This window comes from Actinia tenebrosa, unplaced genomic scaffold (genome assembly GCF_029948245.1).
Source record: "Actinia tenebrosa isolate PJP-AT-01 unplaced genomic scaffold, QUT_ActTen_1.0 PGA_scaffold9__36_contigs__length_13948895, whole genome shotgun sequence".
NCBI classification, from domain to species: domain Eukaryota; kingdom Metazoa; phylum Cnidaria; class Anthozoa; order Actiniaria; family Actiniidae; genus Actinia; species Actinia tenebrosa.
In genome coordinates this window covers 7759795-7772649 of record NW_028292586.1, presented here as the reverse complement: position 1 = coordinate 7772649, position 12855 = coordinate 7759795, and the positions used below count along the sequence as shown (strand labels likewise).

General features: G+C 35.7%; 2 protein-coding genes across 2 annotated transcripts; one reads left to right on the top strand and one right to left on the bottom strand.

Moving 5' to 3' along the window:
• The first annotated feature begins 991 nt into the window (after positions 1-991).
• LOC116294531 (V-type proton ATPase subunit G) lies at positions 992-6122 on the top strand. The gene is made up of 3 exons (XM_031702157.2): positions 992-1122; positions 2574-2674; positions 3993-6122. The coding sequence occupies exons 1-3, from the start codon at positions 1041-1043 to the stop codon at positions 4158-4160; spliced, it is 351 nt and encodes a 116-aa protein (XP_031558017.1). The 5' UTR covers positions 992-1040; the 3' UTR covers positions 4161-6122.
• Positions 6123-6239: 117 nt separating this feature from the next.
• On the bottom strand, positions 6240-12554 carry LOC116294530 (endoplasmic reticulum mannosyl-oligosaccharide 1,2-alpha-mannosidase). Its single transcript, XM_031702156.2, has 7 exons — positions 12376-12554; positions 10713-11549; positions 9869-10057; positions 9343-9530; positions 8557-8680; positions 8055-8249; positions 6240-7500 (listed from the first exon to the last, which is right to left on the bottom strand). The coding sequence occupies exons 1-7, from the start codon at positions 12487-12489 to the stop codon at positions 7177-7179; spliced, it is 1971 nt and encodes a 656-aa protein (XP_031558016.1). The 5' UTR covers positions 12490-12554; the 3' UTR covers positions 6240-7176.
• Between the last annotated feature and the right edge of the window lie 301 nt (positions 12555-12855).

Sequence of the window (12855 nt, the reverse complement as noted above, 5' to 3'; positions counted from 1 at the left end):
CGAATTCAAACAAGAACAACGAGTCATAAGAATTACTTTACACTGACCTTTTTCGTCGGTGTTGGAACTTACATACTGTGAAGAAACAAACTTTCCATGATTTTCTGCGTTAAGCTAGGCGAATAAACTGATAAATATTCTTGGACGCTGTTTTTTCAAAACGAAGCCTTTCGAGGCGTACGAGTCTTTGGTCTTCGGCGAAACGCGTGTTCTTCGTACTGCGCTGTCAAATGGTTTCCCACAGACTCTGGGCCAATCAACGCGCGGGCTTCAAATAAACTGACGTGCGCTTGTAACTTTTTGAAACTGAAAGTTTTCAGGTGGATTGTTTTCCCTTCTCCATCACAGGTCCACAGGAATACCACTCAAAGTTCAGAGTTTAGGAAGTTTAGGAGCAATGCGTAATAAAATAAAGGCACGGCTACCTTTCAAGATAGCGCAGGGAACTGTGAAGGGGACTACTGTATGTTGGTTATTTTACTGGGTGTGCCAGTAGTTATTGCCATATTGAGATATTTGAGTAAAAACCGGGATTCATATAATACTATAGCTCATACCATGTGCCTCCTGTCTAAAACGGGTTCCGTCAGATGATAATATAGCCTGTCCGAGGCTGTACGTCGTATAGCGTGGCGGTCAAGGAGAGGAGGGAAAGGGGGCCGTAGCGGGTCGGCTGGGGAAGTAGGACTAAAGATGGAGTCTGCAACGGTCCAATTTGGAAAGTTGCACACGTATAGGATGTAAAACAAGATGAAATACCGTTTTCAGTCCCTTTGACTCCTTTTTCGCCGTCTTCCTCTCATAGCGTTCGTTCGAAATAATTTTTTAAAAAAGTTTATTTGTGGCTGATTAAAAGTATTTTATTAATCGAAAAAATATTGTAGTTAGTTTGTGCTTGATTTTCCCGTTCATTTGAATGAAGAGTATTTTTTTACCGAATTTCATTTTTCGCCTGTCTGCCCTAATCTTAATTGGGCTCCCTGTGGTCCTCAGTCCTCGTCCCTTCGTCATGTGATCATCAGCTCAAAGGAAGGTTCAAGATGGCGTCACATTCACAAGGAATTCAACAACTTTTAGCCGCCGAAAAGAGGGCTGCAGAATTAGTATCAGATGCTAAAAAACGTAAGTACTTCAACAAAAGCCATCTATATAGATTGTGGCTTTTTTCGATGAGATTCAACTCATTATTCTCGTCATTTCAATGAAAAACAAACGAGGGATTTCAGCCGAAAACCCAAGGATTCCATCAGTTTCGTAACATAAATTTCCATTAGTCTTATATATTTTACTTTATTTTTTCGTGCTCTAAAAAGCTTATCTTTGCTTGATATATGTTAGGACTGCACTAAGCTAAAGCTAGAGGAAAATATATAGTTCTATTTAACAATTAAAATGCAAGTGGTTTGATTTTTCTCTTGGAACATTCTTATTTTCACTATATATTAATAAAACATTAATGCGATTGGGTTTGTATTTTATCTTACTGCCCAATACTTCTTTGGCTAGGCGTTTTTAAAATACATGATAAATATATATTTTATAATTATGTGTCAAAGAAACTCAATTCAGGGGACAACTCAATGAATCTTTATTCTCAACAGTAAAAATTGTACTACATCTACAAATTGAACTACATCCCAACTGATTTTGAATCTAGGTGTGCAAAGTTTGGCACATGAAAATTTCCAAATATTTTCTATTATCTATTGTCAAAATGAAATATTTTCCCCAAGAATAAAAAAATAGGCTATTTTTAAAAGATATTTGTTGAATCTTTCCACGGATGAGACTTGCCATCTTCCTTTCCAAGTAAAAGCTGTTGTTTCAGTGGCAGACCTAAAATGCTTTCAAGGGGATGACTGTTAACTAGGAAGGCTGTTAACTAGGAAGGCTAGGGCTTGCAGAAGGTTTACCAGGGGAGGGAGGGGGGTACTCCCCCATGTTATCTATATCGGTATGTACCTCAAAACAGAATATGATATTCAGTGATTCTACTCTGGAACAGGGTATATAAAATTGCACTCGCTCTCCAGAACAAGGTATAGAAATCACTCTCTCTTTCTATCTCTCTCTCTCTTGAACAGGGTATCTATTTTCAGTTTAAGTACCGGAACAGGTTTTTTAATATACACCAGGGTATGGTTTTAGCGATTTTACTCTGGAACAGTGTATGAATTTCAGCGACTTTATCTACAATAATAAGCTTTATTTATCAGCCTTAAATAAAATATACGTTGGATTTTCATGATTAGAATTATTAATAATACAATATTTATATCTAAAAATTATGTACTTATGGGCCTGGTGGCCCTAGGTATGAACAAGTTCATACATGTATGTCTATTTGTCCTTGATCTGGAACAAGGTCAGGGTTCAGAGAGCTCAGTTGCACATCCCTACCCTAAACGGGCAAAAGTACCATCCCCCCAGTAATGTTTAGGTCCAGAAAAACAATAAAAACCTCAAAAATGCCCAGGAGTCAAACGTTAATACATTTTCTATATAGATCTGTCTGATCCATGTTGGCTTGTCTCTGAAGTTATTGTTAAATGTAACATCTTTTTTTCTTTTAGGTAAAACTAAAAGATTGAAGCAAGCTAAAGAAGAAGCTGTAGAAGAAATTACTAGCTACAGAGCAGAAAGAGAAAATCAGTTCCAAGAGTACCAGAAGGAGGTTGGTAAAATTTAATGGAATAATGATAGGACCTTTGTATATACAGCTATTTCAAAATAGTCATTCGCTAGTTCAACCTTTATTAAAATAGCTCTATCTCAATCACATGTGTGGAATCGTACAATTTGCCATTGTGGTGACGTAGATTTTGGTGGACATCAATCATTGCATTTCCATGACATTCCATAGGCACATGCCCTTAAAAACTTGGGGTTTTCTGACAATGCTGGGAAACACTTTGATTGGCGTCCACCAAAACTCTGTTGTGTTTCAAAAAAAATTCACGATTTCACGAGTGTGATTGAGAAGTGCTGTAAGGAAACTTAAACACCAAAACGTTTGCAACTGTACTGACATATTGGAAGTTAGTCCTTCTTGGAATATATAATCCTTAAAAACGATCTTTAGTAGACCTGCAGTGCACCCGCATCTCACCACTGGGGTCCTGGGTTTAAAGTGCAAATGAACCCTTCGACAATACTTTCAGTACTGATTCTACATGAAGTAAATAGTTGAATGGTAAAATATTTCTTGATTTGAGTGATGCGTTTCTAAATTATGAAGGTTTATACTTTCAATATGCTAATAAGCGTGACGTCTATTAAGGCTTAATTAAATATACAAAATCGAACTGGTTCATAGATACAGTATTTAAAAAGCATCATTATTTTACTCATGGTTTACATGAAAGCTATTTAAAATTTTTATTTTCAAAATGACCAGCATTAAGTATTACTAGTTACAACAAAAACACTCAAATACCTTACCTGACGTCATCATCATTAACATATTGGAAGTATAAACCTTCCTAACTTAGAGACGCGTCACTCAAATCAAGAAATATTTTACTAATCAACTATTTACTTTATGCAGAACCGGTACTGAATGTATTGTCAAAGGGTTCATGTGCACTTTAATACAATAACATGTATTTGAGTCAACCCTGGTGCTGATCTTCACATCACAATGTAACAGACTTTGTTTGAGGTCTCTTCCTTGATTCAAGAGTTTTTCTTTGGGTCCTCTAGTTTTCTATCACTTAGTACAACCTTACAAGATAAATTCTAATTTGATCTCTGAGTTAGCACTGTGCCATGACTTACATCAGCTGAGAGATTGTTTCAGCCAGGGCTTGATCTGTAAGCTATTGATCAACCCAGAGTTATTTCATGATTAAATCTAATTTTAAGGCAATTTTTTTGGGAGGTAGGGGGGGGAGGCATTCACGTTGTATGTATTGAAGCAAAAGACAGACCACCCCTGCTTCCCACAAATTTGCTATTTTCCCCTATTGATAATAATCCATTCTTATTTCCAGCACATGGGTTCCAAAGATGACTTCCAGGTCAAGATTGATGAGAATACTAAAGTGAAATTAGACGTAATGACAAACGATGTAAACCAGAACAAAGATAAAGTCATAAAGAGGATATTAAGTCTAGTGTATGACATAAGCCCAGAATTACATGAGAATTACAGGAACTGAAATTTCAATATGTAGTTACTATACTTCTCACTTAAGTTTGGCACAACAAAAGTTTTGTCACAAAGTTTTGCTGGTGAAGTGTGCATGTTGTCGGGAGCATCAACACAATAATCACTCTACACATGCTATATTGCCTGTGACATCAGCAGGGACTATTGACTAATTTTAATGGTGCCCCAAAACAAAACTTCTCTTTTGCCAAACTCAATTGAGAAGCACAGTACAGTTGATTTATTCAATAATAGGTAGGGTGATTGTATTCAATTTCTGAAACAAAAGTGTATAACAGTTCCTTTTAGCTTGAGCATTTGTACTTTTCCATTCAAGACCAATGACGTGTAAGAGGCTTGAGAAAACGATCCCTTTTTTGTTTCACAAACATTTTCATCACTTTCATGATTACTTATCACTCCAAAAGGTGCATAAGGGCAACACATCATTTGCCACAGATAATTTACATTATCTAAAAAGTACTAGAACTGACAGAATACTCATAGAAGAAACATGTGGACTAAAAAATAGGAAATAATTTACACCAAAATTAATTTGATATATGATGTAAAGTGACTGTTTTGTTTTTGGACTGTATTTTGTTTTATCGTGACTGTTTAGTAGAAGAACAGACTAACATACAAAAGAAAGCATTTCTTGGGTTAAAATCACTCATTAATTTTTATGATATTTGTCAGATGCTAAAATATATGATATTTGGGTAGTATGGGTGTGATGGGATTTGGCTAATGGGCTCTTATTGATATCATGAACTATATCAGAAATTAACTTGGACTCTTGACTGTTGTAATATTTGTTCTCTCATTTCTACTCTAATAATAAAAATATTGACGGCAAAATTAATAAGCGAAGTAGTTTATTCAAAATCTTAAATTTATACAAAATTCTATTTTACAGTGAGGACACTCGAACCTTGAACACTCCAAGTTTTTGTCACTTTTTAAAGATACATCTTACTCTAAATCATCCCTTGAACCAATCAATTGGAAATAAGATTTATTTTGAATCGCCTAATAGACCCCTTGCCAGAATGGCAGCTGAGTTGAAATTAAACAGTGAAAAACCAATACCAGCACTGGAAAGAGCTGCACCTTAACTTTATGAAAATTCATAATTTCCGGTGTCATTTCGGCCGAGAAAATTCGAGTTGAAAATCGACAAATTTACAGACGTGTACCTACAAATGTCTGTAAATTTGTTGATTTTCAACTTGAGTTTTCTCGGCCGATTTAACACCTGACCCAATGAATTTTTGTAGGGTCACGAAAGTAAAGGTGCTCTTTCTAGTGCTTTATACTGGTAGTTTTTGCTTAATTTAACTTATTTCAATTTTTGACCACCATTTTGGCAAAGGGTCTATTTGGATGACTTGTTGACAATTTAAACTTAATGCTTCATTTTAAAGGGTTTGAAACAGTAGAAAGTTCAGCAAATAATGGTGATCATGGTTGGCAGAACGTCCTCACTGTAATGGTTATCTAAACTATGAGTAGGCAAAACTATCACCTTACTATACTCTATATCACCTTTGATCATGGTTCACTTTTCTCTTAGTAGAGTGTTAAATATTTCTGCAAGCACCCCAGATTTTGTGCTTTTGGCCACCACTGAACTGATTGACTGATGGATGTATGAAATACCCACATTGGGCTACTTCATACTTGCCTTAGTCACAAAATTGATATAGTGAATTTTTCTCTCTGTTTACCTCTTATAAAATTAGGAAGCTTTGCTCTCCTGAGATTCAACAAATTTTCATTAAGTTGACTATCAAGTCTATGAAAGCCAAAAACCCAGGCGTATCTTGACGATGTAGAGGTAGCAGAAATATAAATAACGCTCTTAGTTGTTTCCTTAGGATGTAGAAACATGCAACAGTTCTCAAATTAATAGCTGTTTGTACCAGGCAAAATTCTGTCTTATAAATAAACTTAAATATGCATAATCTGACCAGAGCAAAGGCTTGTGTATATATTTCTTTTGTACTTTAAAAAATTCCCTAATAATCCAATCCAATACTGCTACATATAGTTTACTATTTAAAAACTCAGAAAAAAAATTATAATATATTATAGATATATTAGATGAATTTATTACTGACAAACATTCCCTAAAAAAATGATATCTCTAAATGCCTTTTTGGTATGATGGGTGTCTCAATCATTACCAGGATTCTTCATGGTTTTTCTTTCGTATTCGAATATTTTTTTACACTTGTGAGAAACTGAACAAAAGAAAGTGTGCAAGGGATTCTGGTAGTGGTTGTACCTCCTGTCATGGCTTTCATCACTTAATGGTGCAAAGCCTCTATTGTTGTTGAAAATACTTTCAACTTTCAGATCTGTAGATTGGGTCTTAACCCCTCCAACAGTAACAAGCACCAGATATCAACATCACTAGATGCATACCAATGGTACCACTGTTGACCAGAATCATTCTAGATTAAATACAATTCACCTTTTTGGGCCTAGCCTGTCACGGAGTATAAATTGGTTTAGATTGTGTTACTGTCACCAAAAAGTTCGGACATTGTTCTTGAATTTCCGTATAAATGTACTGACTTTAAATGAACTATTTACTTGGTTCGTTTAGTAAGTTCTCTAAATACAAGTAAAGATCATTTTTCTAGCTTGATTGAAGCTTTTCTTACTGCTCTTAAGAGAGGTAACTAAAGAAGTCTGTACCTAAATTTTCTCAGTTTAAAGTCAGTGAATTTGTATGGGAATCCGAGAACAATGTCCAAACTTTTTGGTGACTATAACACAATCCAAGCTAGCGCCGAAAACGTGAATTACAATGATACCATTATATCAACATCACTGGATGTACTCATGTGCTACCCAATACTGTTGACTAGGACCTGTTTGTACAACAGGTGGATAGATAGTGCTAGATCCAACAGATAACTCAATGCTGATATCCAATAAATTTGTCCACTGTATAAGATTTATCTGTCAGATAGCACTATCCACTTTTCCTACGACCGGGCTCAGAATCATTCTATTTATGATCTAATGGGAAGTGGGTGAGCCTCTGTGTTAAATACAAACTTATCGAGAGGCACCACATCGTAATCACTAAACAACAGAAACAAGTATTTTAAAGTTTCCCCCAAGAAAAAGCTCTCCATTTTGTCCCTAAATCTATGGGATAAGTTCAGCACACTGTTGAGAGATGAATATCCTCCTTCTGGAATACGAGTATGATTTTCAAAAGCTTGGAAAATCTTCCAGCCATAGTCCTGGTACTTCTTGTTTTTTGTTAGTCTATACATGATGTATAAAGATTCCACTGTTTCCGGTCGTAAAAGATTGTGAGCATCCAGAGGCTGAAAACATGTGAAAAAGCACTTTAGAAACAACAGTTATGTATGCTATAGATTCAATTAGGGTGGGGTGAGTTGAATGGGTGTCAAGGCCTAACTGAGCAAACAGGGCAGCATTTTATCTATTAATAAAGAAAAACATGTTTTAACATCGGTGTTCCAGCTAGTAGCTGGTCTTCCAGGAAGCTAACAGTGTGCACTTTACCCCTCACCCACCCCCCCCCCCCCTGCTCTGTTTTAAGTATTCATAGCTGAAGCTAAACCAATAAAAGAGAGGTTGAAAACAGATTGACATGGAGATCCTAAGGATTGAACGGCACACTATAAACCAACTAAGCTAAGCCTGCTGTTATATATGCCTAAAAACCAAATTCAGTATTATATTTTAAGAGCCTCATATCATTTTTCATTCACTTGTTTTTCCATTAACATATTGCTCACTCCCTCACAGACTTGCTATTTATGATATTTTATGGAAAACTCGTACATAAATATAACATCAAACTCTTACCATGCCATAATCTCCATATTAATAGAAATTAGAGAACAACTTTTACCTTGACGATAATATCTTGAGACTTTCCTGATACCATGTTGAAGTATGCAATCTCCGGGCTGAGACCCGATGGCATTTGAGAGTACATCTTGTAGCAGGTTTCAATCATGTCTTCTGCAAACTTCATGTATTTTTTGTCTAGACCATTGTGTGTAGCTAATGCCATCACTCCAGGGAGAAAACACACAAGGTGATCCTAGAAACAAGATAAAATTAGTAGCTTTCAAACCGCTACTACAACTGCAACTTGGTAGTATGGGTGAAGCTATTCCAATAGTCCCTGTTGCAGTTCTCTGCACCATCTTGAAAGGTAGCCATGCCTTTACTGTGCATTAAAGCGAGACAAACAGTGAGCTTGCAATGACAGAGACCTTCTTTTAACACCTTATTATTGCAAGCTCACCATATATCCCACTTCAATGCAAAGTCACAGTTACCTTTCAAGATGGCATAGGGAACTGTGAAGGGGACTATTAGAATTCAGTGATTGAATGAGAACTTACCATTTTAGGGCTAAAGGAGGTGCCATGAAGTAGTTCTCCTACATAAAGCAACTTGCTGGGTTCAGATCTTCTTGATAATAGTGAGATGACCCCATCCATAGAATCAATGAAGTCAGTTTTGAGCCTGTGATGATAGGGGGGAAGGACAGAAAGTATATGTGTGAATAAGCATAACTGTATTGTTTTTAAAACAAAACAATGGACTACTTTGACAATGTGGCGGCTATCTTGGATCGCAAGGCATTATGGGGCATCCAGGGGGGATGGTTGGGGAGGGGGGGGGGCAAATAAAAATAAAGCTTTGTTATAGTAAAGTGGTCTATTGATATTTAACAGGGTAACCAGTCTTTTCGATCCACAATCATTTCGATCCAGTTGGTTTTGATCCACAATTGAAAAAGAAAAGTCGGGAGCAATTATCAAATACCCTGCAAATGATATGCAGTTGTCAGAACTCTTTGAAGAACGACGCTACAATAATAGATTTCATGGTCATTAAGTATGTGCATATGATTTGCGGGGTATTCTATAAGTATGCCTCAAAGGGGTATATCATATGGATCAAATGTGTACGTGGGTGGATCCAAACGACCTGAAATGACCTGGATTGAAATTACTGTGGATTGAAAAGACTGGCATTCTTTAACAGCACACCACAATAGAATACAACAAAATGATAAATAAAGACAGTACATAGATCACCTTTACCCATAAAAGAAAAACAAACACAATAGACACACTCTATATAGTACAAGTGTAATATCAAAGATATTAAGAAACCCTTACCAGTCTTCAGTCTTGCCACTTTGTATCCACTGTTTCAAAAGGTATTCATAATAACTATCTCCACGAGCACCGAGAGTTATGGTTGCTGATGCTCTAAAGTTCCCTGTGTCTGCATTGACAAAGATGGGCACCAAGCCATGCTTCTTTGGAAGGGTATGTAGGTGCTGCATCACCTTATCTACAGCATTCTAAGATTAAAAAATTAACAGAATATATACAGGTCATTTACTAGCCAGGTACTGGTTGTACAAAGGGTGGATAGTGCTATCCAACAGACAAATCTTATTCAGTATTCTGTGTATACATTTAAGGAATGGCCAATGTTTTAACATAGAAAATAAGAATAGTGCAAGCTAAGCAATCAGGTCAGTGTGCACTATCCATTTCTGGATGCATGCTCAAGCACACTAATTAACCAATCAGAGTGTGTGTTATAATCATGGCTAGTTATAATATTTAATGGAGCCACGGAAAGCGGTCATATTTCTTAATTATGATGCAAATCTTAAAACAGGATTTTTAATACCTTGTAATGAGCATTGCCTGTAGCATATGTAAGATCCCTGAATTCCAGCTGTATGGTACTGACTTCAGACACAGAGCTGTCAGGTCCCCATCTTGGAGGATGTGCACGTAAAGTCTTTAGATTTACATCAGAGTAGGGGATGCCTGATTCAGAAGTAAAGCAATGAAGCAAGCGGTTGCCCAAATCAACCTGGAGATCATTGAACATAATAATCATCATTTTAACATAAGATATTCTGAAAACTCACAGTTAATTTGGTAGCCCATGTCTACCTTTTGCCCAACAGGTGTAGAGTAGATAAAGTTTGTTTCAGTTGAGACTATAACATTTGCATTATCATTTAATGAAAGTGAGTTCAAATGGGTTCTAGAATTTCAGATTTTCAATTCACAATAGAGGTTTTGCACCATCACATGACAGCAGCCATGTTAAAGGGCAGGAACATTACAATTGTTTTACATTAAACAGAATTGAATTTCTGAAATAAAAGGATTTTATTGCTATGCCATTTAACAATGAACAGTGATAGTGCAAAACCCCTATTTTACTCAAAAAAGGTGAGGGGCACAAAATAAAAACCATACAAAATCACTGAGAGCTATTAATGCTGTGCACAAATTCTTGGTTCCCATTGGGCCTAATGTAAAACTATTTTTAGCGTAATATGGTCTCCCCAAATCAAAATCATATTTATATATAAGTTCTATAGAAATTTTTCTTTGAGGCAAAGGTTACATCTTTAGTTGGAGCTGTTGTAGGCAGAGCTTGATGATAGAATGCGCCATGAAATAGAGTAACCAATATTATTGCAGTTAACTACTGTATGAAAAATCAAATTACTTACAGCCTTTTCGAGAAAAATATCATCATTGGACAGGTGATACGCACTCAGTAATCCACCAAGAGCACGGATAGTTATTTCAAATAGATTGACATCAACATGTTTATCAAAAGTTAAATCATTCTGAACCCAATTACGGGCTTCTTTGAACTCCTCCTTCAGGTTCATTAAAAGCATGGTATCAAGCGAATCAATGATTGTTAAACCAACTCCAAACCACTCACTGAAGGTCTTTGATATAGGCTTAAGTTCATCATGGCCCCATGCATGTGCCTTATATCCCTTCCAAGCATGCTTAAAGGCTCCAATAACAGCTTTCTGTCGGTCATTAACCTCATCTTGTGGAAGTAGTTTGACACCATTTATATCCAGCACATGATAGTCACTATTTTGTTTATTAAGTTCACCATCACCGGCTGTATCTCCAAGACCTTCAACTGGCTTTATATCATCATTATTATTGTTATCGCCATGAACTTGTCCATTTTCCAACTCCACTTCTCTAACATTAACAGCTTCGTTAACTTTATTGTTTTTCTCTTGATGATGCAGTTTTAACCTTTCTTGAAGCTTCGGAGGTCCTCTTTTTAGGACCACACCCTGCTTCCTAGCTAATTCTTTAAGTTGATCTAAATGTTCGCGAACAATGACATCTTTATTTGGTCTCTTTATGGGTAAAATATGGTGATCGGATATTTTGTGACGTTTGTGATCAAAGATATCATTCTCTGCAGTTGTTATACTGTCAGTTCTCTTATGCCAAATTATTAATGATAACATAAATAATATACATGCGACCACGAAGACTGATCTCTGAAGTGAAGAAAGCCTCTTCCATCTCTGGGAAGAAAAAAAAAATTAAAAATTAAAAATGATACAAGAATACAAATATAATACTTAAAAATATAAAATCAAAAGAGTTTCACAGATTAAGAGATACATAAGATATATCTTTTAAATAAAAATATAAATTCGAAGGTGTTTAAATATTTATCATGAAAAAATGGCCTGCTATGCACTTCTATTAAACGTAAACACAAAACAAAAACAATGCAAGCATTTATTCCAATTTCAATTGGTAAATTAAAAAAATCATATACTTTTTTAAAAGCAGGAATAAAATTTAGTCTCTTTACTTTGTTCTACGTTGCTTAGAAAACGAGAAAAATGTAATGAATTGTAGACGCGGCTGAATAAAATTAACGAAAATGAAAGGCGATAAACAAGCTTGCCATCCAGTGTAGCAACACTCCTTTGTTTTGTCGTCTACACTAACATACGAATACACTATTTATTTTTTAAAGCTTTTTTTTTCCTGGATAAAAAAAATAGTCGAACTAAACATCTTTCTTGTTCTTTCGTTTGTATTCCTTAGAAAAATTACGATTTACATGTTGAAGATCGCATGACTATTATAAGCTAAACTGGTTAAATGTCATGATTAAGAATTTCAGTTCACAAATCCCGCCAGCAGTAAAAATTCTAACCTTTATTTTTTATCATAAAAAGAGGCATACGATTGATAAAAAAGGTTTTCTAGAGCCTAAGTTTAAAAACTAAAGTTTAATATAACCCCAGCATATAATCGGCCATTCTCGAAGATGATTATTTTTGCTAAACACTTAAAACTAATTGACTAAAAACACCGGTATCCACACTGACTTACTCTGTAAAAAGTTGTACTTCTCCTGTTCTTGCTGTTGTCATAATCAGTATCTTTGGTCGGTATAGATACGGTTATAAAGTCCTGAGGCGATTTCCACTTCCCAGACACTGCCATAATATCATGGAATTCAATAGAATTAGATGATAATTTTTTTCGATAGTCTTCATCAAATCTTTTCTTCCGCCATTTTTAATTTTTCTAGTGCCCAGTCCACTGACGAGAGACGCGACGGAATGAGTTGGAGCGTCATGATTGGCTAGATTATGACTGACTTGAGCAAATGTACTGAAATGGAGTTACACTGCTGAAAAGTAAATAATTTATTACGTAGTATCTAAATTATCTAGTGTAAACTATTCACCATTTTGACGTCAACAAGACGTTTTAATTCAAAGCCAGAAGGGGAGGGGGAGTCCCGTATGAGAATTGAATCCTTTATACGGAGGAGCTATACTTCTTTTTTGAGCTTCAGCTAATCTC

Excerpts from the sequence above, each read along its gene's own strand:
- LOC116294531 (XM_031702157.2), top strand. The coding sequence starts at position 1,041 with ATGGCGTCACATTCACAAGGAATTCAACAACTTTTAGCCGCCGAAAAG. Across the intron at positions 1,123-2,573 it reads AGTATCAGATGCTAAAAAAC|GTAAAACTAAAAGATTGAAG; the intron begins GTAAGTACTTCA and ends TTTTTCTTTTAG. Across the intron at positions 2,675-3,992 it reads TCCAAGAGTACCAGAAGGAG|CACATGGGTTCCAAAGATGA; the intron begins GTTGGTAAAATT and ends TCTTATTTCCAG.
- LOC116294530 (XM_031702156.2), bottom strand. The coding sequence starts at position 12,489 with ATGGCAGTGTCTGGGAAGTGGAAATCGCCTCAGGACTTTATAACCGTA. Across the intron at positions 11,550-12,375 it reads GAAGTACAACTTTTTACAGA|AGATGGAAGAGGCTTTCTTC; the intron begins GTAAGTCAGTGT and ends TTTTCTTCCCAG. Across the intron at positions 8,250-8,556 it reads CCTCCTTTAGCCCTAAAATG|GATCACCTTGTGTGTTTTCT; the intron begins GTAAGTTCTCAT and ends TCTTGTTTCTAG.